The sequence below is a fragment of the Artibeus jamaicensis genome, unplaced genomic scaffold, assembly GCF_021234435.1.
Source record: "Artibeus jamaicensis isolate MK-2021 breed Jamaican fruit bat unplaced genomic scaffold, CSHL_Jam_final contig_1998, whole genome shotgun sequence".
In the NCBI taxonomy this organism is placed as follows: domain Eukaryota; kingdom Metazoa; phylum Chordata; class Mammalia; order Chiroptera; family Phyllostomidae; genus Artibeus; species Artibeus jamaicensis.
The window spans coordinates 23,377,248-23,400,038 of NW_026521407.1; the positions used below are offsets into that span (position 1 = coordinate 23,377,248).

At 39.8% G+C, this 22,791-nt stretch overlaps 1 protein-coding gene across 1 annotated transcript in view; it reads left to right on the plus strand.

The window, feature by feature from the left end:
• Positions 1 to 22,791, plus strand: part of MYO1D (myosin ID) — a 334,697-nt gene that overhangs the window by 141,726 nt on the left and 170,180 nt on the right. The window contains exon 16 of the mRNA XM_053655662.1: positions 992 to 1,199. Coding sequence (XP_053511637.1) covers positions 992 to 1,199 — 208 coding nt within the window. The remainder of the gene's footprint in view (positions 1 to 991; positions 1,200 to 22,791) is intronic.

Genomic DNA, 22,791 nt, shown 5'->3' on the forward strand with positions numbered 1-22,791 from the left:
AGAACACACAAATGAATTACTCTGTAACCCCAGTGTGAGCAAAGTCTTTCTCACTATGACTTAAATTCAAGTGCAGTATATGAACAGCAGCACCAAACTTGACTACAAGTATTGAACAGGTTTGGGCCTGAGGGCTGAGGGAGGTGTCACCATGGTAGGCGGCCTTCCAAGCTGGTCCCAAGATCCCCACCTCCTGATATTCACCCTATGCAGTCCCCTTCCCTCACGTATGTCCTGGGCCTGGTGATTTACTTCCAACAAAATGGAATATGACAAAGGTGGTGAGATGTCACTTGTGATATTAGGTTGCAAAAGTCTGTGACTCTGACTTCCATTTAGCTGACACTTTTGCTCTCATGAGGCTGGAGTGTGGTGAGTGCCCCATGAGAGGCCCACATGGCAAGGAACTGTTGGCTGCTTGTCGTAGAAACACAGTTGGGTTTCTTATATTCATCTTACAGGCAGAGTACCGCTTAATTTTCTGTCAGCAATGATAGCTTCATTGGTTTGATTTCCCCTGAAGCAAGTATATTGTTCATAAGTAATGTTAGTTTTGTTCTTTTCCTAACCACTTACCAGTTTGCTTATTAATCTCCCTGTGCTGGTTACAGAACTCATAATAGAGGCATCCTTGTCTTGTTTCTGTTTGTAACAAGAATGGTTCTGAAGTTGCCCCTTTATGAATGATATTTGCTGTAAGTTTTTGATAAATGGCCTTTATTAAATTAAGAAAGTACTCTTCTAGCCCTAGGTTAATAAGGGTTGTTATCATGATGGAGCATTGTATCTTATTGAAGGTTTTTTCTACATCTCTTATCAGGCTATTAAATTTATTTCTATTCATAGTTTGTTAAGAAGTGTTTTTTCATATTCTGAGAACTTTGTATTTCTTTCTTTGAAGCATCTTGAATTTGATGGAATCGTTTTTTGTATCTGTTGAGATCATGCTGTTTTTCTCTCTTAATCTGTGCCCTGTTCTTTTTTCACCCAGGTATAAGATGATCTCGGAATTCACCTGGCCCAACCATGACCTCCCTTCGGACAAAGAAGCTATCAAGAAGTTGATTGAACGATGTGGTTTTCAGGATGATGTAGCTTATGGAAGGACCAAAATTTTCATTCGCACACCCCGAACATTGTTTACCTTGGAAGAACTCCGGGCCCAGATGCTCGTAAGGATTGTCCTCTTTCTGCAAAAGGTAATTTGATACTTTATAAACATGGAGAAGGCCTTGTTTTGACGTTCTTAAACATCTGTTGAACATTTTCTTAGATTCAAGAGATGTTCGTGATGGTGGTGTTTTTTTGTTGGTGATGGTATCTGCGTGTATCTTAAGATGATTTCTGTTGTGTTCACACATGGAAAACTTATTTGGCTGTCAGAGGCTCATAATCATTTTACCCTCAAAACTTGGGTTTTGTCTTCTGGTATTTAAAGGTGGAGAAATGTCTCAAACAGTCTGTTTTTTGTCTCGTAGTTAACTGAGTTTGCTTTAGCTTAACTGTGTAAAGGACTTTTTAATCTTGTAATCTTGTAACTCAAAAGTTTTGCCAGCATGTTTGAAACAACCTCCCTCATCCGTCATTACCCACCACCCACACTCGACTGAGGTGTGGAATGTTGACTTATTGATGGGCATTTGATTGTGGTACCTGTCACTGATCTGTACAGGCCCCTTCTCATTTCACTCACTCAGACATTTTTTTTTATTTCCTCATACCCATCTTCATACCTTCTTTATGAAGCATTTCAGTGTCAAATATTATATGAGTACTGTTTCTTCACATAAAGAAATGACGTACCTCTGTGAGAATGTCCTAAGGGTAAATACATCAGTGGAAAGGTGGCTGGGCCATGTAGACCCAACTGGTCAAGGTGGGGCCAGGTTCCTCTCCAAAGTGACCCTGCTGGGTACTGTGCCCACATCCTGGTGGTGTCATCCAGCTGCCTGCGCATGTTGCCAGACTCACAGGTGTAATGACATCTCATTGTTTTACTTTTTATTTCTCTGGTTACCATTGAATTTGAACATCTCATTAAATACTTGTTTGCTTTTTGATTTTTCCTATAAACTGCTCATTCATATCCTTTGTCTATTTTTTTTTGCTGGAGTTGATATCGTATTCTTGTTGATCGTCAGGAATTCCTTGACCACTTTAGACATAAATCTCATATTCACTTTAGACTTTACAAATAGATACTCCTATTCTGTATGCATTCTAATGAACTTCGTAATATGCATTGTTGAAGAGAATCCTTAATTTTGACATAATCAAATTCTTCAGTATTTCATCTTATATTTTGTGCTTTGGAATTTTGTTTAAGAGGGCTTTCTCTATCTGTAGGTCACAAAGATGCTATCCCATACTTTCTTCTATGAACTATATACCTTTACCTTTCACATTTAGGTCTTTAATCCATTTATAATCCACCCGTGTATGTGGTTCTAGGTAGAAACCTGGTTTCATTTTCTTCTGTATGATGAGCAGTTTATCTTAGTACCGTCTACTAAGCAATCTGTCCCTTAGCAGTTGGTATTTTATTTTATATTAAATATGTATTCTGTTTCTGAGTACTCTGTTCTGTTTTTATATCTGCCTGTTTTTGCACTAAGACCACACAGTTTTTATTGTAGTGTGCCCTAGTAGATGGTAAAATCAGTCCATCTTAAGAGTGATTAACCTATATATATATAGACCTTTATTCTGCAGTATAAATTTTTATGTGTGTTTATTATATTCATTAAATTCAACAATACTTTCTGTTAGGACTGCACTGAATTTATAGATTAATTTGAAAGGATTGACATTTTTACAATATTGAATCATCTTAAGAGTATAGAATTGGCTTTTATATAAATCATTTCTCTCTTTGACCTCTAGACTTAGAGATTCCTTATGAATTCATGGTTAATTCCTGGATATTTTTTATTGTTTGTGCTACCACCGGGAATGTTTTATGATATTTTGTACACGGCATTGTTGATTCAGAGAACTAATGTTGGCCTGTATGGGTGTACCTGTGTCTAGATGAGACCTTTGGTATGTTTGTTAATTCTCTTAGTTTTTCTGGATAAATGATTCTATCATGTGCAGATAATGGACATTTTCTCTTCTCAGTTGCCAAGATGTTTCTAAGTGTTGGTCTCTTTCATTTATTTTGCCTGGAATTCAGAAAAAATCTTGGAATGGAATGCTGAATTCTATTGTATCCTAAAACAGTTTCCTTCTATTTTTTTTTCATTGTTTTTACTCAGTTACGTTTTCTTTCTTAAGTTACTGCTAATAAATTGACAGGTTTGGATCTCTGCTTTCTGTTTGCCGTAGTACATTACTTTTGTGCCTCTGTTGCTCAGTGCTTACCAGTGGTGTTTTTTGTTGTTGTTTTGCATGTCTGGTACTTTTTCTTCTGTATATGTATCCAGGAGGTTGACTCAGACTCAGGGTTTGGCCCTGAACTAGTATGGACATCCATACCTGTCATGACATACCATATATGACATACCTGTCAGTGTGTTTGGGACGGCCCTGGTCTGTGACTCTTTTGTGTTATAACTATGAGTAGTATCCCTTTCACTCTCAACACTGTCCCAGTATGGATGATAAACTGTCCCTTGAACTCACTTTCTGTTGCTTGGTGGCTGGTAGAACCCTCTAAATTTCCTCAAATTTACAGGGACAGTTTGTTCTTTCACATTTGTCAGCATCCCACAAACTTCAGTCTCTGGCAGCTCTGCTAGCCATAAACAGGACCCACTCCTCTCCCTCCCAGCCCCACAGCCAGCTCTTACATACAAATTGTAGTTCCAGGTATATACACCTGCTAGGGCTCTTCCTCATTCAGTCCTCTCTCCAGCACCTTTGCTTTCTTTCTGGTGAGAAATTAGAGTTTCTACCTAGAAAAGAGATTCTGAAGACAAAGGGATGACTGCTTTGAAAACCACCACCCGCACCGTGGAGGGGAAGCTGTCCAGGTTTTTCTGAGATGTGGGTTATGCATTCCTTAACCTCGAGGCGGTACATTCAGGAATGGGGACCTTCCTCCCAACTCTCAGGCAGGCCATTCTGGGGGCTACACATCCGATCTGTTGATTGTGTTTTGTAGACTGCTCCATGAGTATAAAGTTAGTGGAAATTTCTGTCAGCTTCTGGGAATAGATCACCAGTCACCTAACTTTCCATGTGATGTTTTCACATTTTCTATATCTTTATAGGAATCTAATGGAAACTTAAAAGAGACAACATCAAGGGTACTATTTTAGCCCTGATCAGTGTGATTCAGTTGGTTGGACATTGTCCCACACACCCAAACGTCATGAGTTTGATGACTGGTCAGGGCACATGCAGAAGGCAGCCAATCAATATTTCTCTCCCTCTTTTTCTCCTTCCTCTAAAAAAGAAGTAAATAGTTTTTAAAAGGATGTTATTTGAAATAAGAATCTCCAACCATTGGTTTTTATTCCCTTTTTCAATTAAAAATAGCTTGTATTTTTCTTTGATTATGTAATTAAAGTATGCTCATTGTAAAAACAAGTTCAAATCATACAGAAAAGTATAAGGAAAACCATTGAAAATCACCTAAAATCACAGCATCCAGAGGTAGCACCATTGTTGTGACCATCCTCTGTGAGGTCTTTCTGTGCATATATCAAGGCATATATTCTATGCTATAGATGAAATCACAGCTCATGTGATGTTTTTAATACTCGCCTGTCTTTTTCTACTGTATTTCATTACTCTTGTCCCCACATTTACCTTCTCTGCCCACATCTTCTCTTTTCTCCTGTGTCAAGGGTCCCCAAGACCACTCCCAGTTTCACTGACTCACTGAAAGGACTTACAGGACTCAGCAGATAGTCATACTCATGAGTAAACTTTGTTACAAAAAAGGATGCAAAGCAGAGTCAGCAAAGGGAAAAGGCACATGGGGGAAGGCCCAGAGGAAACCAGGAGCAGACTTCCAAGAGTCCTCTCTCAGGGGAGCTGCACAAGACACTCTCAGTTCCTCCAGCAGTAGTTGTGACAACACATGTGCCAAGTGTGACCTACTAGGAACCTCACTGGAGCCTCATTGTCCAAAGTTTTATTGAGGGGCTGGTCACAGAGGTACCTCTGCCTAGCTTGTACCAAAATTCCAGATTCCCAAAAGGAATTCAGGTATTCAGCATAAACCACATGGTTTATACAAGCAGTTTAAGCACATTAAACCACTGTTATTTAGGGAAAGCTTTCTATCAGTGTGGGAAACTGTTTACCAGCCAAGTTCCCAGACACCAGCCAAGGGCCAACCAACTTTACCTGCGGGCCTGAGGATGGCAGTCTCAGGCCCTTTGTGTTAACTCTTTCCTGGGCGCCACACACAGTCTTCCCATAATTTTAATAGACTTTTTTTATATATAGAGCCTTCCATACTGTTGCCTTCATTTCTGTGCACTGTATTCCTAGGAGCAGAATTATTGATTAAAAGGTATATATGTTTATAACTATAATGGACATTCACAATTCACATTTCTGCCCCCAATGTCAGTGAACTCTTTTCCCTACTTTTTATTTATCACAGTGCTGTTTATTCCTTTAAGAACAGTTGGTTTTGGAGGTTCTGGTTTTAATAAATATCCATGATTCTGCCTCTTCCAACTTGTCATTGAATCTTTAATAAGGCACAAAAAATAAATGAATATACACGAAAAGCCAGGTTCTCACATGTGAAGACCTATTAAGATATACTGTAAGAAACACAGTATGTTATCAGCATAGGAATTGACTGTGGAATAAAACAGTAGGTACTGAAACAGATTCAAGTATATATGAGAATTTAATAGTAGACAAAGGCAGAGTTTCAATTTAGTAAGAAAAAACAGGAATTTTTTATTGAACAGAATTAGAACAGCTGGTTATTTACCTAGGATGAAGCAACATTGGACCCCTATATCATACCATGTACAAAAATAAGTCCCAGATCTATAAATGTTTTGAAGAATCCCAAAAGCTATAAAGAAAAAAATAAGACACACTTCATTATATTAAGTGAAACATTTCATGTTGGAGACTGTACCACAAACAGAGTCAAATGACAAATGGTAGCTTGGGAAAATAATTGCGGTACATAAAGTTAAAACATATTATATATATGTGGCTCCTTCAGATTCATAAGAGAGGAACGAACAATCCAACAGAAGTGCCAAGGATATGAAAAACAAGTAACAGAAGAGGCAGTCCAAAAGACCAGTAAACCCACCCTCACTGGAAGTCACAGATGTGAAACTACTGACTTAAAAGATAGGCACTTCTAAGATTTCTGTATGCATCATCAGATGGCTTCCAGAAAGGTTGTACCAATTTATGCCCCCACCAACTAATGCATGAAAGGTCTTATCTCACTGAAGCACTGCCTGTTGTCATTCTTATAAACACCCTTTCTGAATGACCTAAAGCCTAAATGTTTAGTCCAGACATCGAAAAAGCATGTTATAAAAATTCCAGTTGTAGTCTACAAATCTCTGCATCATTAAAAGAAGGGAATCAGCGTAGCCGAGATCACTTGTCTCTTCCTTCCATCATACACAATTGTAGATCACTTCCGTCATACACACACAATTGCCTCACCCACATACATACTCTCTACATTTGAGTTTGTGTGTGTGTTCTTCACATTACACTTGAATGAGAGATCCAGTGAGATGGTATTTCTAGCAAGCACTGAAGAAACTATTTCAAGTTTTTAGAATTACAGTTTAAGCCAGGAATCGCTGAGAGACCAGTCAAGTCGGTTCAGAAGCCAGCACATGGACGGGGCAGAGTCGAAGTATGTAATGATTGCTGTGTGGTAAGCCAGTCTGTCCTGGGTGATTTTGTTGCTTTAGCTTTTTTCCTCCAACCTGGAGCTTTCTGGTTTTGGATTTATCATTCATCTTCTGTGTGTCATAATCATTAATTTCCAGAAAATAGGATACTTTTTTGTTGTGTGCCAGTCCACAGTTCTAACTGTTAATGAAAATACTGCACCAACTGTGTTAGAGTCATGCTTCTCTAATATTTTATACCCATTTGGTTTAAAATATGTTGTTGTCATGGAAGAAGGATCAGGTACGGGACCCCTCAATAAACTCCCTTATTTTTTTTGGTCCATGTATATAGTTCTAAATGTGTTCTCATTCTAGGAAATCATAGGTCAAGATCAAAATTGTCATATAAGGTGAATCGAAGATGAATTCTCAAAGAAAGAAGGAAAAGAATTGGGGAAGTTTATCTTTTTTGTTGCTGTTGACAACAAATTTGGAATAGTTTGACAGATTTGAAGAATGGCTTTCTTGACTCACCCACATAACAAATACGTGCTTTTGTGAACTGGGTATTTATTTGGGGTGAATTAGTTCTTTCAAATGGCACCTTGTAATTGATTATGGACAGAAATCTTTTTTTTTTTAATTTTTATTTAGTTATTTTTCAAGTACATTTTTTGTCTATTTCTCCCATCCCAGCCCCCCCCCCCCTGTCTCCCCCCTCTCTCCCATTCCCTTCCCCCAGTCCTCATCCCTGTGTCTTTCATACTTGTTCCTCAAAATCCCTCCCCATTTTTCCCCTTAAATTCCCTTCTCTCTCCCCTCTGGTCGCTGCCCCCTTGTTCTCTATTTCAGTGTCTTTGTTTTTATTCTGTTTGCTTGTTTGTTTTATTGTTTAGCTTCCTGTCAAAGGTGAGATCATATGGTATTTGTCCTTCAATGCCTGGCCTATTTCACTCAGCATAATGCTTTCCAGTTCCATCTATGTTGTTGCAAAGGGTAGTAGCTCCTTCTTCCTCTCTGCTGCATAGCATTCCATTGTGTATATGTACCACAATTTTTTGATCCATTCGTTTACTGATGGACACCTAGGTTGCTTCCAACTCTTGGCTATTGTAAATTGTGCTGCTATGAACATTGTGGTGCATAGGTTCTTTGAAATTGATGTTTTAGGATTCTTGGGGTATAATCCTAACAGTGGAATTGCTGGGTCAAAAGGCAGGTCGATTTTTATTTTTCTGAGAAAATTCCATACTGTTTTCCACAATGGTTGTACCAGTCTGCAATCCCACCAACAGTGAACTAAGGTCCCCTTTTCCCCACAACCTCTCCAGCATTTGTTGTTTGTTGCTTTGTTTATGCTAGCCATCCTGACTGGTGTAAAGTGGTATTTCATTGTGGTTTTAATTTGCATCTCTCTGATAGCTAATGATATTGAGCATCTCTTCATGTGTCTCTGGATATTCTGTATGTCCTCTTTGGAGAAGTGTCTGTTCAAGTCCTTTTCCCATTTTTTATAAGCCGTGACACCATTAAAGTCCTAAAGGAGAACATCAGCAAGAAAATCTCAGATATTTCACGCAGCAACTTTTTTACTGATATGTCCCCTAGAGCAAGGAATGTAAAGGAAAGAATAAACAAATGGGATCTCATCAAAATAAAAAGCTTCTGCGTGGCTAAAGAAAACAGTATTAAATTAGCAAGACAACCAACTGTATGGGAAAACATATTTGTCAATGATACCTCAGACAAAGGTTTAATCTCCAAAATATACAAAGAACTTACACAACTCCATTCTAGGAAGACATTTAACCCAATTAAAAAATGGACAGAAATCTTAATTGGTCACCATGTCATATACAAGGGGGAACCCAGAAAAAAACAATTTATTTATTAAAAAATTCTGTATTTATTCTTACATGTTTAAACTTCAGTCACCTTCAAAGTACTCTGCATTTGATATGATACACCTATCATAATACTGCTTAAAACAGTTTTTGAACTCATCAATTTTGATGCCTTTTAGTGTTTTCATTTTTTGTTTCACCTCTTCCACATCAGTAAAACCTGTCCCTTTAAGGACTCTCTTTCATCTGGGGAAACAAAAAAAGTCACTTGGGGTAAGAGCAAGTGAATAGGGAAGGTGGGGCACGGGGAGGCCATGCTATTTTTGGTCAAAACTGCTGAACACTCAGCTCAGTGTGGGTAGGTGTGCTTGTAAATCACCCATCATGAAATGGGCAAACATGTTGAAAGAGTCTTCAAAAATAATTCACTGAAGTTGAATGCAGCCTCTCACGACACCACCAGCTGGTACACTAATCCAGATGGGTTCCTACAACACTCACCTAGCTGGCGAAGCCTGTACTACAGGAGGCCTGCCCTCTAGAGGAGACTTCTGGGGTGTTTTGGGTCCCCCTCATACTTGCATCATCTCCGATTGCACAGCTTGGACCCTTGCCCTAGGGATGGAATTATCCTTTACTGTGTGTCCTGCCTAGATATGAGGTCCAGGCCCTTTCTGTGCACATACCAAAGACTACTAAACATAAGACATTCTCTTTCAAAAGAATATCTTAAAGGCTCTAATCATCTTCCTCCAAGCAACTTGTGGGTACTCTGAGGTCACAGTTTTAGTGCATGAATACCACAGCAGCAAGACCTGCCAGCCCTTTGGAAATTTAAATCATATTCACCCTGGACCTGCTCCACACCATGCCATCCATGGGTTTCCTGGTTTTTATTCCAGTCCTCAGTGTCACTTACACCTTATAAAGACCCAACCAACACAGTGAGCTGTGGGGCCCACAGTCAAACTTGAATTTAGTCAGGTGGTGATGTTCTAGTGTATTCTGGAACACTGCAGACATTCACATAGGAACCAGTAGAAACCTCGCACTGTAAATGTTCTGATCCATCGGCCTCCTAGGGTGAGTTGGCTCTCAGAATTTTATTTTTGTTTGTCTGATGGTTTCCTGATTAGAGGATGGTGACGGCTTGATTGTTAGGTTCTGGCAAACTTGGTATAGTCTCAAAAGCAGGCTGGGGAAAACAAAGGAATGTGTGGTAGAGACAAACATGAAAACATGTGAATGAGAAGTGATGTGAAGCTGAGGAAGGAGGAAAAGACCTCAAGTTTGAAATAAAATCCACAAAACATGGGCTGAATTTGTATGCGATTGTTGTTTCTAGTTTTATGTGGACTTCAAGATGGAATTGTAAGGTAGTTAATGCTCTTTTCTCTTTTAATTCAAAATAATAAATAGTTCGCATTCCACTAGCAAATTGATATTGTGAGAATATTATACGAAAATAGGGCTACCTAATTTTATCAGTAAGTCAGCAGTGTTCTTTAGGCTCACCACGTGTAATGTTTGATAGAAGAAATTAACAGAAGCATGTAAGATCCAGTGTCGTTCCGAGGTGGCTCTTGGGAAAGTTTGCTTCTGCTCCTGTGCCAGGATTAGCTGTAGTTCTGGAGCACTGCCCTCAAATCGGTGGTCCTACTCTGGAGGGGTCACACTGCTGCAGAGCCCCTGGTGAAACTCCCAGGTGTGGTGATATGTTCCTGATTATAATGGGAATACTTCTCATAGTTCCTATTTATGCATGATACCAGTTGAGATAGATACATTTGCATATGTCAAGGAGATATTCATCTATTCCAGTTAGGAGTACTTTTAAAATCAGGAATAGATGTTGAACTAAATTAAACTGAAGTACTTCTTAGCAGCTATTCAAGATGCTCCTGTAATGTTTTTTCTCTTTTGAGCTGTCAATACAGAAAATTCTGATCAATTCAGTATCCATATTCCTTTTTCCTCAGCAAGGTAACATGGACCCTTTTTCTCCTATTTCCATATTTTGGAATAATCTCACTGGCATTGGAGTTAATCTGTTCAGCTTGAATTGCCCTGTGAACACATCTGAAAGGGGGCATTTGTTGGAGCATAACTCTTCAACAACTTTCTCTAGTTCATTATAGTAATTGGTCTGTTTTTATCTTGTACCTTTTGCGAGATTGTTTTCAGTAATTTATACTTTTGTAGAAAATCATCCAGGTTCTCAAATTTAATTGAATAGAATTGAACAAAGTAATCTCATGTTTCGTTTCATTTCCTTTGTATCTGTAGTCTTTCCCTCTTATCATTTTTTGTGTTTGATTTGTTCTCACTCTTTTTTTATCTTTATTGAGATGCACTTTACTATCTTTCTCAAAGAACCAGCTCTCATTAGAGCTCACATTAGTGTTTATCGATTCCACCATTTTTTATTTCTAATTGTGCTTTTTATCTTCAGTAATTTCTTCTTTTGGGGAGCAGAAAGAACAGAAGCAAGCAGGACATTATCTTTTGCCAGTTGCTGGAGTTGGGCACTTTATGTATTTTTTTTTCTTTTACATTTATTAGTAATGGACTGTGAAAGTTGTTCTGAGAATTGCTTTTGCTGTATCTATAGGACCTGATGCAGAATCATTTAATTTTTTTATGCTTAGATTGCCTCTTTCCCAAAATGTCGTTCAAACATTTTTTAAAAATTATTTCCAGATGACCTATGTTTGTGTGTATGTTTTCTTTTTTTTCTAATCTTGTTATTAAGTTTTAGTTTTATTTCATTATGATCATTACTTCTGTTTTTTTAATTTATCAAATTTTGAAGGCCTAGTCTGTCATTTTTTAGTATATCTTTTTTTTTACATTTTTTATTGATTATGCTATTACATTTGTTCTGTTCCCCCCTCCCTGCACACCCCTCCCTCACCATTCCCCCCCTTTAGTTCATGAACACGTGTCTCAAGTTCTTTAGATTCTGTATTTCCCCTACTATTCTTACCCTCCCCCCTATCTATCCTCTATCTACTGTCTATGCTACTTATTTTCTGTACCTTCTCCCCCCTTCTCCTTCTTCCACTCCCCTGTTGCTAATTCTCTACATGATCTTCATTTCTATGGTTCACTCCTGATCTAGCTGTCCTCTTAGTTTGCTTTTGTTTTAGGTGTGGTTGTTAATAACTGTGAGTTTGCTGTCCTTTCACTGTTCATGTTTTTTTAACTTCTTTTTCTTAGATAAGTCCCTTTAGCATTTCATATAATAAGGTCTTGGTGATGATGAACTCCTTGAACTTGATCTTATCTGAGAAGCACTTTAATGAAAATTTTGCTGGATAGAGCAATCTTGGTTGTAGGTCATGATTTGGAATACCTCTTTCCAGCCCCTTCTTGCCTGTAAGGTCTCTTTTGAGAAATCTGCTGACAGTTTGATGGGGAGTCCTTTGTAGGTGACTGTCCCCTTATCTCTTGCTGCTTCTAGGATTCTCTCCTTCATTTGAATCTTGGCTAATGTAATGATGATGTGCCTTGGTGTGTTTCTTCTTGGGTCCAACTTCTTTGGTACTCTCTGAGCTTCCTGGATTTCCTGGAAGTCTATTTCCTTTGCCAGATTGGGGAAATTCTCCTTTATTATTTGTTCAAATAAGTTTTCCACTGGTGGCTGTTCCTTTCCCTCTTCTGGTACCCCTATAATTTGGATGTTGGAACGTTGAAAGATGTCCTGGAGGTTCCTAAGCCTCTCCTCATTTTTTGAATTCTTGCTTCTTCATTCTTTTCTGTTTGGCCATTATTTGCTTTCTTCTGGTCCACTCCATTGATCTGAGTCCCAGTTTCCTTTTCATCGCTATTGGTTTCCTGTGCAATTCCATTCATTTCAATTAGTTTCGCCTTCATATGTTTGTCTGATTTGTGGCTATAATCAGCCAGTTCTGTGAGGATCCTGATCACCAGTGTTTTAAACTGTGTGTCTGAGAGTTTTGCTATTTCTCCATCGCTTAGATTTATAGGCTCTGGGGCTTTGAGATCTTCTTGAGCCATTTTTGGTCTGTTCCTGCCTGGTAAGTACGAGGAGGGGAGCCTTGGAATCCCAGGTCGCTGGTTTGTGACGCTGTATGTGGGGGCGTGGTCAGAGCGGGGAAATGGCGGCCCCCTCTGCTGTTTCTCCCAGCTGGGTGAGGAGCAGAGCCTCAGGTTGTTCACCGGGACAGGGCCACTTAGGTCGCTGGGTTATAATGCTGTATGTGGAGGTGGGGTTAGAGCGGGGAAATGGCGGCGCCCTCTGCTGCAGCTCGCCACTGGGGCCTGCTGGGTCCCGTTCAATCACCCACTCCCTCGCTTGTCTATCCACGCACAGATGTGCGACCACAGTCAACCTGCAGCCCTGCTCCCTGGCTGTTTCCCCACAGTCGCTTGCTGAGTTGCCCACCAGGTCCAACCCTGCGCCTGGGATCCGCGCGCCTGAGTCCGTCTGACGGAGTTTTCCTGTGCAACCCCGCTCCTCCAGCTGCTGGTTTCGCCCCTCTTACTGGTCAGGCTGAAGAATTTGTTGTTATCAGACTTCCAAAAAGTCCAATTTTCTGTGTTCTGGCTGTGTTTTCTGTTGCTAATATTTAGTTGTCTCTAAACTTGGTTGTGTGAGGAAGCACAGTGTCTCCACCTATGCCTCCATCTTGGTGGAAGTCCACATTAAATCTCTCCTCATTTTTTTGAACTCTTGTTTCTTCATTCTTTTCTTGTTTGGTCATTTTTTCCTTCCTTCTGCTCTACTCCCTTGATTTGAATCCCAGTCTCCTTTCCATTACTATTGGTTTCCTGTGCATTACCATTCATTTCAATTAGGTTAGCTTTCATATGTTTCTCTAATTTGTGACTAAAATCAACCAGTTCTGTGAGCATCCTGATCACCAGTGTTTTGAACCATGCATCTGAAAGTTTGGCTATTTCTTCATCACTTAGATTTATGGGCTCTGGGGCTCTGAGTTGTTCTTGAGCCATTTTTGGTCTGTTTGCGCCCGTTGAGTATGAGGAGCAGAGCCTTAGTTGTTCACCAGGGTAGGGCCGCCCAGGTTGCTGGTATGTGACGCTGTATGTGTGGGCTGGGTCAGAGAGGGAGCAATGGCAGTCCTCTTCGCTTGCCCAGTCGGTCCCACCACTCGCCCAGGCCTGTTTATCCGAGCGGAAATGTGCGAGCCCGCCGGTCTCAATGCTTGCCTCTTCACTGGTTTATCTGCACGCAAATGCTCGATCAACCGCAGGCAGCCAACCTCGCCTCTTCCTTGTGTCCACCTGTGGCTAGCCCGCACCTGGGATCGGGGCCTTCGGCTGCTTGCGCACTGCCCAGGTCATGGATCTTTTTGGCCAACCCACTCTGCTGCTGGCTTCGCCCCTCTTGCCGGTTTAGCTGATCATTTCATTGTTTTCGAACTCCGTATTGTCGATTTTCTGTGTGGTTTGGTTGCGTTTATTGTGATTAAAACTTTGTTGTTTTTAGATTTGGTTGTGCGCGGACGCAGGGTGTTTCCACCTACGTCTCCATCTTGGCGGAAGTCCACCATTTTTGAGTATATCTTGAAAAAGGTGTATTGTCTTTTTCTCTATTTTTTTATATTTTATTATGCACAGTTGTAAATATTTACAAAAATAGCAAGAATAGTATGAGTCCCTGTGTTTCCATCTCCCAGGTCTAAAAATTATTAACATTTTGCCATTCTTTATCTAGTTCTCACTTCATGTGTTCGTTCTGTGTGCTTTTTTATGTGCTTCATGTGCTTTTTTTATATGTTTGTTCTGTGCATTTTGTTCTGTTTGGTGATATAAAAAGGAAATCTCAGGTGTATTTTCTTTTCACCCTTAAGTGTCAGTATACTCTCTACAGATAAGGACCTTAACCTTTCATTTATATACCATGTGAAATTAATAGTAAGGCTTTACCTAATATTTAGTTTGTGTTCCTTATTCCCAGTTGACTTGGGAATGTCATCCCACAGATGGTCAGGGGTGGCGCTCCTGTCACCTATGGAGCTGAGGCACCTTGGAGAGTGGAACGCACTAGGCTTTCCCATATTGATTACGATTTTCAATGACAAATCCTTCTCCCATTAAAGAACCTGTGTGTGAAGGTGGCTGTGCGTCACAAGGACCGCCCTGGTTGGTTTGCCCTAACTAATAAGTTAATATTGTTTGTATGTTCTTGTATTTATTCATTAACTTTTCGTTTTTTGTTCTTATTGTTGGATTATATTATAGTCCCAATCACAAGGAGGATTAAAAGTGGCTCCTTAAGTTACAAACATATAATAGAAACAGTAAATTCTAAAACTGAGAATAATATAACTATTAATTATAAGACATCTCAAAGGTTAATATAGACTTGAGTATACTAATTTTATAAACCAGCCAAAGAAAAAGTGTGAGTAGAATTATTATCTGAAAACTGGGTTTCACTGCTTTAGTCATTCCTTGGCCCCTGTGCCCTGATGTAGTATTGACGCGGAACTTTGTCAGGTAGCAGCATGAACCTGGGGGCTGGTGCAACATTTTCAAACAAAGCTCACTGAGTTCTTTGTGAAACCAGTTGAGTGTTCTATTTCTCAGACTAAAAGTAAAATAATTAACTTTCATATAAATTCATTGTTTTTGCCGTTAAAGTAAAACAAAAACAAAATTACTTATTTTTACTGAGTGACAGGCACTATTCTGAGTACTTTACACATCTTAACTAAATCTGTACAAGAACCGGGAGAATGAGTGTCTGTTACTTATTTTATTTAATAGGCAAGTGAACTAAAGCCACAGAGGGGCTGAGCAATTTGCTGGAGGTCACACAGGTGTCAGAAATGGTATTTGGACCCAGTAGTCAGACTCCTGCTCACACTCTCTTAATGCCTGCTGCCCTGTCCCACGGTCCGCCCTCCAGAGTGCTCTCCTCGTAGGAGAGGCAGCTATGACTCACCTTCTGGAAAGGTTATAGAACCAGCCACTAAGGTAATGATGGCATCATGCTCAGAGAGGGAAAAAGAATGAGATTTGGCAAAATTCCTTTATTAAATGACCTTGGTAGACATCTGACGATGTCTGGGTCATTTACTATCGAGTATGTAAACTAATGTATTTTTACTAAATCGAAAGGAAACTCTAATGTCGAAAATAGGAGTCAGCTCTTGACACCTGCATAGAAATGAAAAGTGGTCGATGGCTTTGTTACTGCAAATACGTGCATCAGGAGAAGAGATGTTCGGTCGTTTTGGTAAAAGTGGAAAGGCGTGTTTGGATGACTACTAACAGAGGAGCAGCTGGATGAGAGGAAATGGGGTGGTGGCGTTGCTGTGTGACAAGGGAGGTGCCCCAACAGCTACTTGTCGCTTTATTCATGGGGAACATTTATGGTCAAACACATGCTGCTTGACCTTTACTAAGTGTTGAAAGAAATTAAGGAAAATGTGCCTTTTAGCAGATGGTGGCCACTGACTATACGTCTTTTCAGTACTCTGTGAGAAGAAACCAGGAGCAAGTGCCCTTTCCCATACTGGGACCGGGGCCCTGCGGGAGGAGGGTGCTCCTACACATGTGTAAGTGAGTAATAAACAGGTTCGTTTGCTCATTACTGACTAAGGACATAAAAACGAACAAGACAGGAGTCCACCCAGAAGAAGCTGACAACCCAGTCAGGAGGTGCGTCTGCACTCAAGCCAGTGAGACAGAGTGGCAGTTTGTGGTGGTCTTCAGTGAGTGATGACAGCCCGGGGCTCAGGGAAGAGGCACCTGCTCTGTGCTGGGGGGAGGAGGCTTTCTGGAAGGAGAGGTGCCAAAAGGTTGAGGACCACTCTGTTAGAGTCACATTCTATTAGAAAAGACTATTCCAGGGAGGATGGGTGTTCATCAGTATTTCATAAACCGTTTACACAGGTTGAGTTCATTACAGCCAGATCATTGATATCATAGTGGGTTAACTGTCCCTAAGGTTAGTCAGTAAAATAAACTTCCTATAACAGATACAGGGAACAAAGCCTTCTACAGGAAAAGTCAAACAAATGCCATTTTCCATAATAAATATCAAGTAACCGTAGCCCATGGAATTAGGAAAACAGCCCTTTGAACGTTACAGGAAAGTTCTCTGCCCTTCTTTGAAAACAGCTACATGGATAATTAGGAAGCAGACATACATGGCGGCAGAGTAACATGACGACAACATTAGATTTAACTTGAACTTTGTAGGAAGCACACACACATTTACTAATCTCTCCACCGTTTATATAACAACACATAAAGAGCTAGCTTAGAACGTGTCTTCTCAAAGCACTTGGTCCACGAGCCCTGGTTGTGTTCTGGTTCCCTGCTGACAACCGTGCGTGGAGGCCGGAAGCCTCTGCCGATGGCACGTGCTTCGTCATGACCCGAGCAGTCTGGTTTTTTAACTCAGCATGTTTTCCACTCGGCCTGTTTTCAGATGTCCCTAAGTATAGCTCTAGTTTATTTACTTTCACTTCTTTTTGCTCTTTCACTGTTAAAAAGTCATTACTTATTTGCCTGATAATAGTTACTTAGTTTTTTGGGTTTTCCGTCATTTCATGTAGTACTACAATGAACATTTTCTTATATGTTTCTCTGTCTACAAGTCTCTGTGGAGCAGCTATTCTCAAGTTTTGAGGTCCCCCAAAGAGCTCACCTTTGAAAACTCTACAAAATCAAGAACCTACAGAAAAATCCTGCCCACACACAAGCACACGTTCCATTAGTGGTCAGAGTCACAGTGTCACCAGACGTGATGCAGCCTCCAGAAAACTCCACTGCACACCTGTGGTAGGATGAGAACTACAAAGGCAAACGACCTGTGGGTACTATTAAGAAATTAATTTTTATGTCCAGGACCCCTGAAAGGGCCTCAGCAGTGCTCCGGGTTCCCCAGGCCATGCTTTGAGAACTGCTGCTCTAGGGAATGTTCCACAGGTGGCAGGTGCTAGGTTTAGAGTTTGCACATTTTTAAGTTTACTGAAGATTGCCCAGTTATTTTCCGAAGTGATTATATCCACTTATCCTGAAATGAATGAGAGCTTTCATCATTCCACATCCTTGTAAACAATTTGAATTGTCAGAATTTTACATTTTGACCAGTCTTCTGGGACAGCTGAGTAGTCCTTTACTTCCAAGAGAGTTCGGTGAGACACAGAGGGGTTTGTAATGTTTCTCTAGCAGCAGGGGTATCAGGTTATCCACTCCGCCACATTCCTACCAGATTAGGTGAAAATCCCATTGAAAGATGCAAGAGGGAGAAGTTATATGTGGTCAGTTTTCAATATTTAAATAGATCTACGTCGAGGGAAGTTTGGAAGTCAGAAAGACTGGAGGCAAGATGTCTAATTCAGAGCCTCTTGCTACAATCTGGGGAAAGCTAATGGGGGCCTAAATCAAAGCGGTGGTCACTGAGGTGGGGAGAAATTTGAGAAATGCTCGGGGGTAAAATTAGCAGACCATGGTGGTTGGACGGGAGACTAAGGAGAGGCAGGAACCGATGATGCCCAAGTTCCCAACTTCGGATCCTGAACAGCTGGTGTCACTAACAGAGATGTAGACTGAGGGCACCAAAGCAGGAACATGTTTGGAGGAAATTAATAGTTTGGGGCATGATATATTCAAGGAGGCTGCGAGACATTCCAATCAAGAAGAGCAACAAGCAGTTGGATATATGAGTCAGGCAAGCAAAGGAAGTAGAAATTTCAAACCCAAAGGAAGGATCGCTAGTATCAAACATAAAAACGTCCAACAAAACAAGGACCGAAAGGTACCCACTCGCGTGGCAGTTAGGACATCCTTGGTTTATTAATAACCGCATGTTAAAGCTGATCAAGAGGAAAGCAGAGTCCAGGAGGAGAAGAAAAACAAACCAGGTCACAGAACCCTCCAGCGAGAAAGTAGAGTTATCTTTAATATTTATCTGTAAGTCATGGTAATGAAAATAGAATGTATGTTCTTAATGAAGAAACCAAGGTAAACAATTATTGAACATAGAAGCCTTACGTCTTCATGTTATTAAGCAGTACTGTTACACTAACATGAAGAACATCACTGTGTACAAGTCACTGACTTGACTTTTGTGAAAAAATTTCTGTTGATTTATAATATAAGCCAGCAACTGACACCACTTTATATACAGACCAAAAAATGCACAGCCCTCTTAGAACAATAAAAGTATCTCAGCAAAAATTTAACATCGGAACAACAAAACATCCCTTTTCTATCTTCCACTCTCCTTCTCTCTCACTCCTTCTCTTTTTCTCTTTTTGCTTCCCCTTTCCTTCCTCCCACCCAACTGATGGAGAAAAAAAGATGAAAGCCCATTTGGAAAATAATGGTGATATGTCAGAAATAATTTGTTTCCTATTTATCTCCTCTCAAATACTGCTAATAAGAAACCATCGCCACCCCTTCCCCAGCCCACTTCCCAGTGAAGTTGGAAACAGATGATCTGTTCTGAAAGAGCAGCAAATCCGTTGCCCGGGTGATATCTCATTACTAAGGCAACCAATTTGGTGCATCAGTGTGAATCCCAATTTTAAAATGTAATTATGCCAAGATATGTACATATGCTTGAGATGTGCTTAAAAGAAATCTGTTTCCCTTTGGAAGGAAAGCATTTCCTACGTTAGATGAAAGAAGGGGGGAATAGTACCTTTATTCTTTGCTAGCTAAAATATACCTTTCAGCTGATCTCCCCCACTATGCTTGGTAAAACATCTTGCACTGGTTTCTCCCTCACCACTTTTTTTTTAACTTGAGTTGTTCCAGTTCCAAGGCACTTCTCTCTTGAGACCTGTCACTCATAACCCAGCAGCTGTTGTCTCCATGACAACACTTTCTGGCACCTATAGGGGGTGGTAGGAAAAAAAGGAAGGAAAAGAAACCTATGGCTACATTTTCATTGCACTTTCCTTTTTTAATTACTGAAAGCTCAAGAGATTATTCTTTATAAGGAATTAATTAGTAAAGGGGAAGTGATTTGGAGACTAGATGTTTGCATTAAATTAGAGACTTCTGAACAATTCAGTGAGGATTGCTATCCCAGACTCAAATGAAAGGTCTTATAGGAGGGTGTACAACCCAAAGTGGAAGATGCACACAGCCAAGTCAAACAAAATACCTTTGAATCACTACTGAGCAATTAATTTGTCGTCCACAGCAAAAATTATTGTTTAAAAATAAAAAGAGCTTTTTGAATGCAGGCAGTATTTCATTACCAACCTTACTAAATAATGAAATCCATGTAACTCATTAAGTTTCCCATTTGCTATAGCTGCCAGATAGCTCAGGGCCCAGATCTGTACTCAAATCCAAGAAGTACCCTTGTTTGGGATTTCAAGTGTGACTGTCTCCCTTCCCTCCCTCGGCCCTGCTCCCGTGGCCTGACTGTCCTTCTATCCTGCTTAGGGACTGCATTGTCCTTGTGACTTCTGTGTAAATTCCCTCTTATCTTTTGAAAAATAATTAGGTAATAAGTATTAAAGGCAGTGATCGAAATATTTTATTGTAATGGCCATTTACTATAGTGGCAACACTGACATTTAACGTAAAATTTCACTCAAAAAAGATAATCTTTAAAATGAACTTTTAAAAGGCTTTTCTAACATATGTGATTTTGCCACACATTTCATTAAGCTAAAAACACTCCTGGATGACAGATATATCCTGTTTACCAAATTAGGTTTGTAATAGAATATACTTGGCTTAAGTGTGAAGGCTAAAGTACTAGGGTTTATTTTATTCTTTTTCTTACTATTGTAAATGTATATAACTACTACCAAGAAATCTAAATATATCAAGAAATTGCTCATATTCTTTGAGCAATTGCAAATTTAAACATTCTTCTTGAACCAAGTTTTGCTAGGCCAAAAAAAAAAGCTTCTGAAATATTGAACATGTTCTGAGAAACATATCATTATTACATATAGAAACATACAGAGAGTGAAGGTTCAGTTTCTCTTAACGGGCAGACATCTAATGACTTTAAACCCTATTTTTTTTTATTTCAACAAGTACGGAATATAGATAACTTTAATGTACAAAAGGGCCTTCCAAAGAAACGAAATAATACCTTACTAGAGAATTGAGTAAAAATATGAACTAACAGTCCACAGGGGAAAAAAAGGCCAACAGCCATATTTTTACCTATGAAATACTCAGGGTTTTGTTTTGGTTTTTTGAATTACAGTGTTCCTGAGGATAATATATATGCCCCTGGCATAGAAGGAAATTGGTGAGAGCTTTCTGGAGAGTAGTTTGGCAATCTGTTTCCAAGAAATTTAAAAACTGGGTTTACCTCCAATCCAGCAATTATACTTCTAGAAATGTATACAAAGGAACTTCTTAACAATTTATGTTAAGATTAAGTTGTAAGAATTTTCAGCATTTCTCATGAAAGTGGAAAATAATGGAGAAAATATTTTTAAATTAGTTATTTAAGTTATGGTACATGCATACCATAAAAAACTAAACAAACATTAACAATGACAGTGTAAAATAATTTAATACATCAAAAATATTCATGATAGGCCCTGGCTGGTGTAGCTCAGTGGATTGAGCGCAGATCTGTGAACCAGAGGATTGCAGTTCAATTCCCAGTCAGGGTACATGCCTGGGTTGCAAGCCAGTTCCCTACAGGCCAGTTCCCAGCAGGGGACACTCTAGAGGCAACCATACACTGATGTTTCTTTCCCTCTCTCCTTCACCTCTAAAGATAGATAGATAGATAGATAGATAGATAGATAGATAGATAGATAGATAGATAGATAGATAGATAGATAAAAATCATGATAGATGTTAAGTGAAATATATTTATAATGAAATAGGATGTTTAGAATGATTTCTCTTCAGGCACACAGTTAATTCTGAGAAACGTGCACATGTGTGAATATACACACACCCATTACACGTACTGAGGAGGAACCATTGCGTTCCTGGGGGACCAGTGAGTTTTGGGGGACTTTATTCATAATCAAAGACAATCTAGGACTATTTTTATTTAATGGCTTTTGCCCATTTAATGTTGCCAAACATTACTATCAATTCAAATTTAGCACTACAAGTAGGGTCTATATTTTTAAGAAAAATTAATTTCAAAATAAGATATTTACTAGTTAGCTGTCCTTAGTTGGTTTTATTGCATTTGTATGGATTCAAATACCCAAAGAAGCAAGAGACTCAGATAAAATATGTTGGTGACTAATAATTTGGGGGAACTAAAACGATAGTCAAGCATTTATCATTTAAATGCAGGTTTGCAGAGTACTTTATTTACCAGTGTATTGTACATTCATGGATTACAACATATAGCTATAATCACATTATTTCCATCTCAAAGTTTTTGATAATAGTTTTTACTATGAAGTAATACATATTCATTGTGAAATTCAAAACAGTAAAAACCATCACCCATCATTTCACCACCACCAAAAGGTAACTACTGTTAACATGCTGGAATGCATCATCCCACCCAGTCGTCGTCCTGCTCGCTCACATACACACCCTCCAGAACTGAGGCCACGCCATGAGCACGGTAAAGGGGTGTCCGCACTGAGAGCCAGCAGCACTGGTGATCTGCCCGAACCGCTTCTCTGTGGTCTCCCAGGTTCCCTCCTTGACCATACCTTCCAATCTGTTTTAATGATATCCATCCGTTCAAAAACTCTTCCTTCACTTACAGAATCAAGACCAGACACTTCCAGAGTCTGGCTCCAGCCAGCCACATCTTCCATTTTACCACTGTGCAGTTGCACTGTGTTTTTTACCACACTCCCAGGCACACCTGCAGGCTTGTACACACACTGCTTGCTTTGCCTTTAGCGGTCTCCAGATAGGCCATACTAGTGTAAATAAAGTCATCTTCACTTCCCTCACCAGAACCCAACTGTCAGTTGTATATGGCTCTCTGAGTCATAACTTCAGTGGAACGCAGGAGCTGGCAGCTGGCGGTTTTGGGTTTTTATAAGGTTTTAGGTCACCAGTTCTTTTTTTTTTTTTTAATTGTTGTTCAAGTACAGTTTTCTGCCTTTTACTCCCATCCCAGCCCACCCTCCCCCCTTGTTTTTGTCTATGTGTCCTTTATATTTGTTCCTGCAAACCCTTCCCCTTTTCCCCTGAAATTCCTTCCCCTCTCCCCTCTGGTCACTGTCAGCCTGTTCTCAATTTCA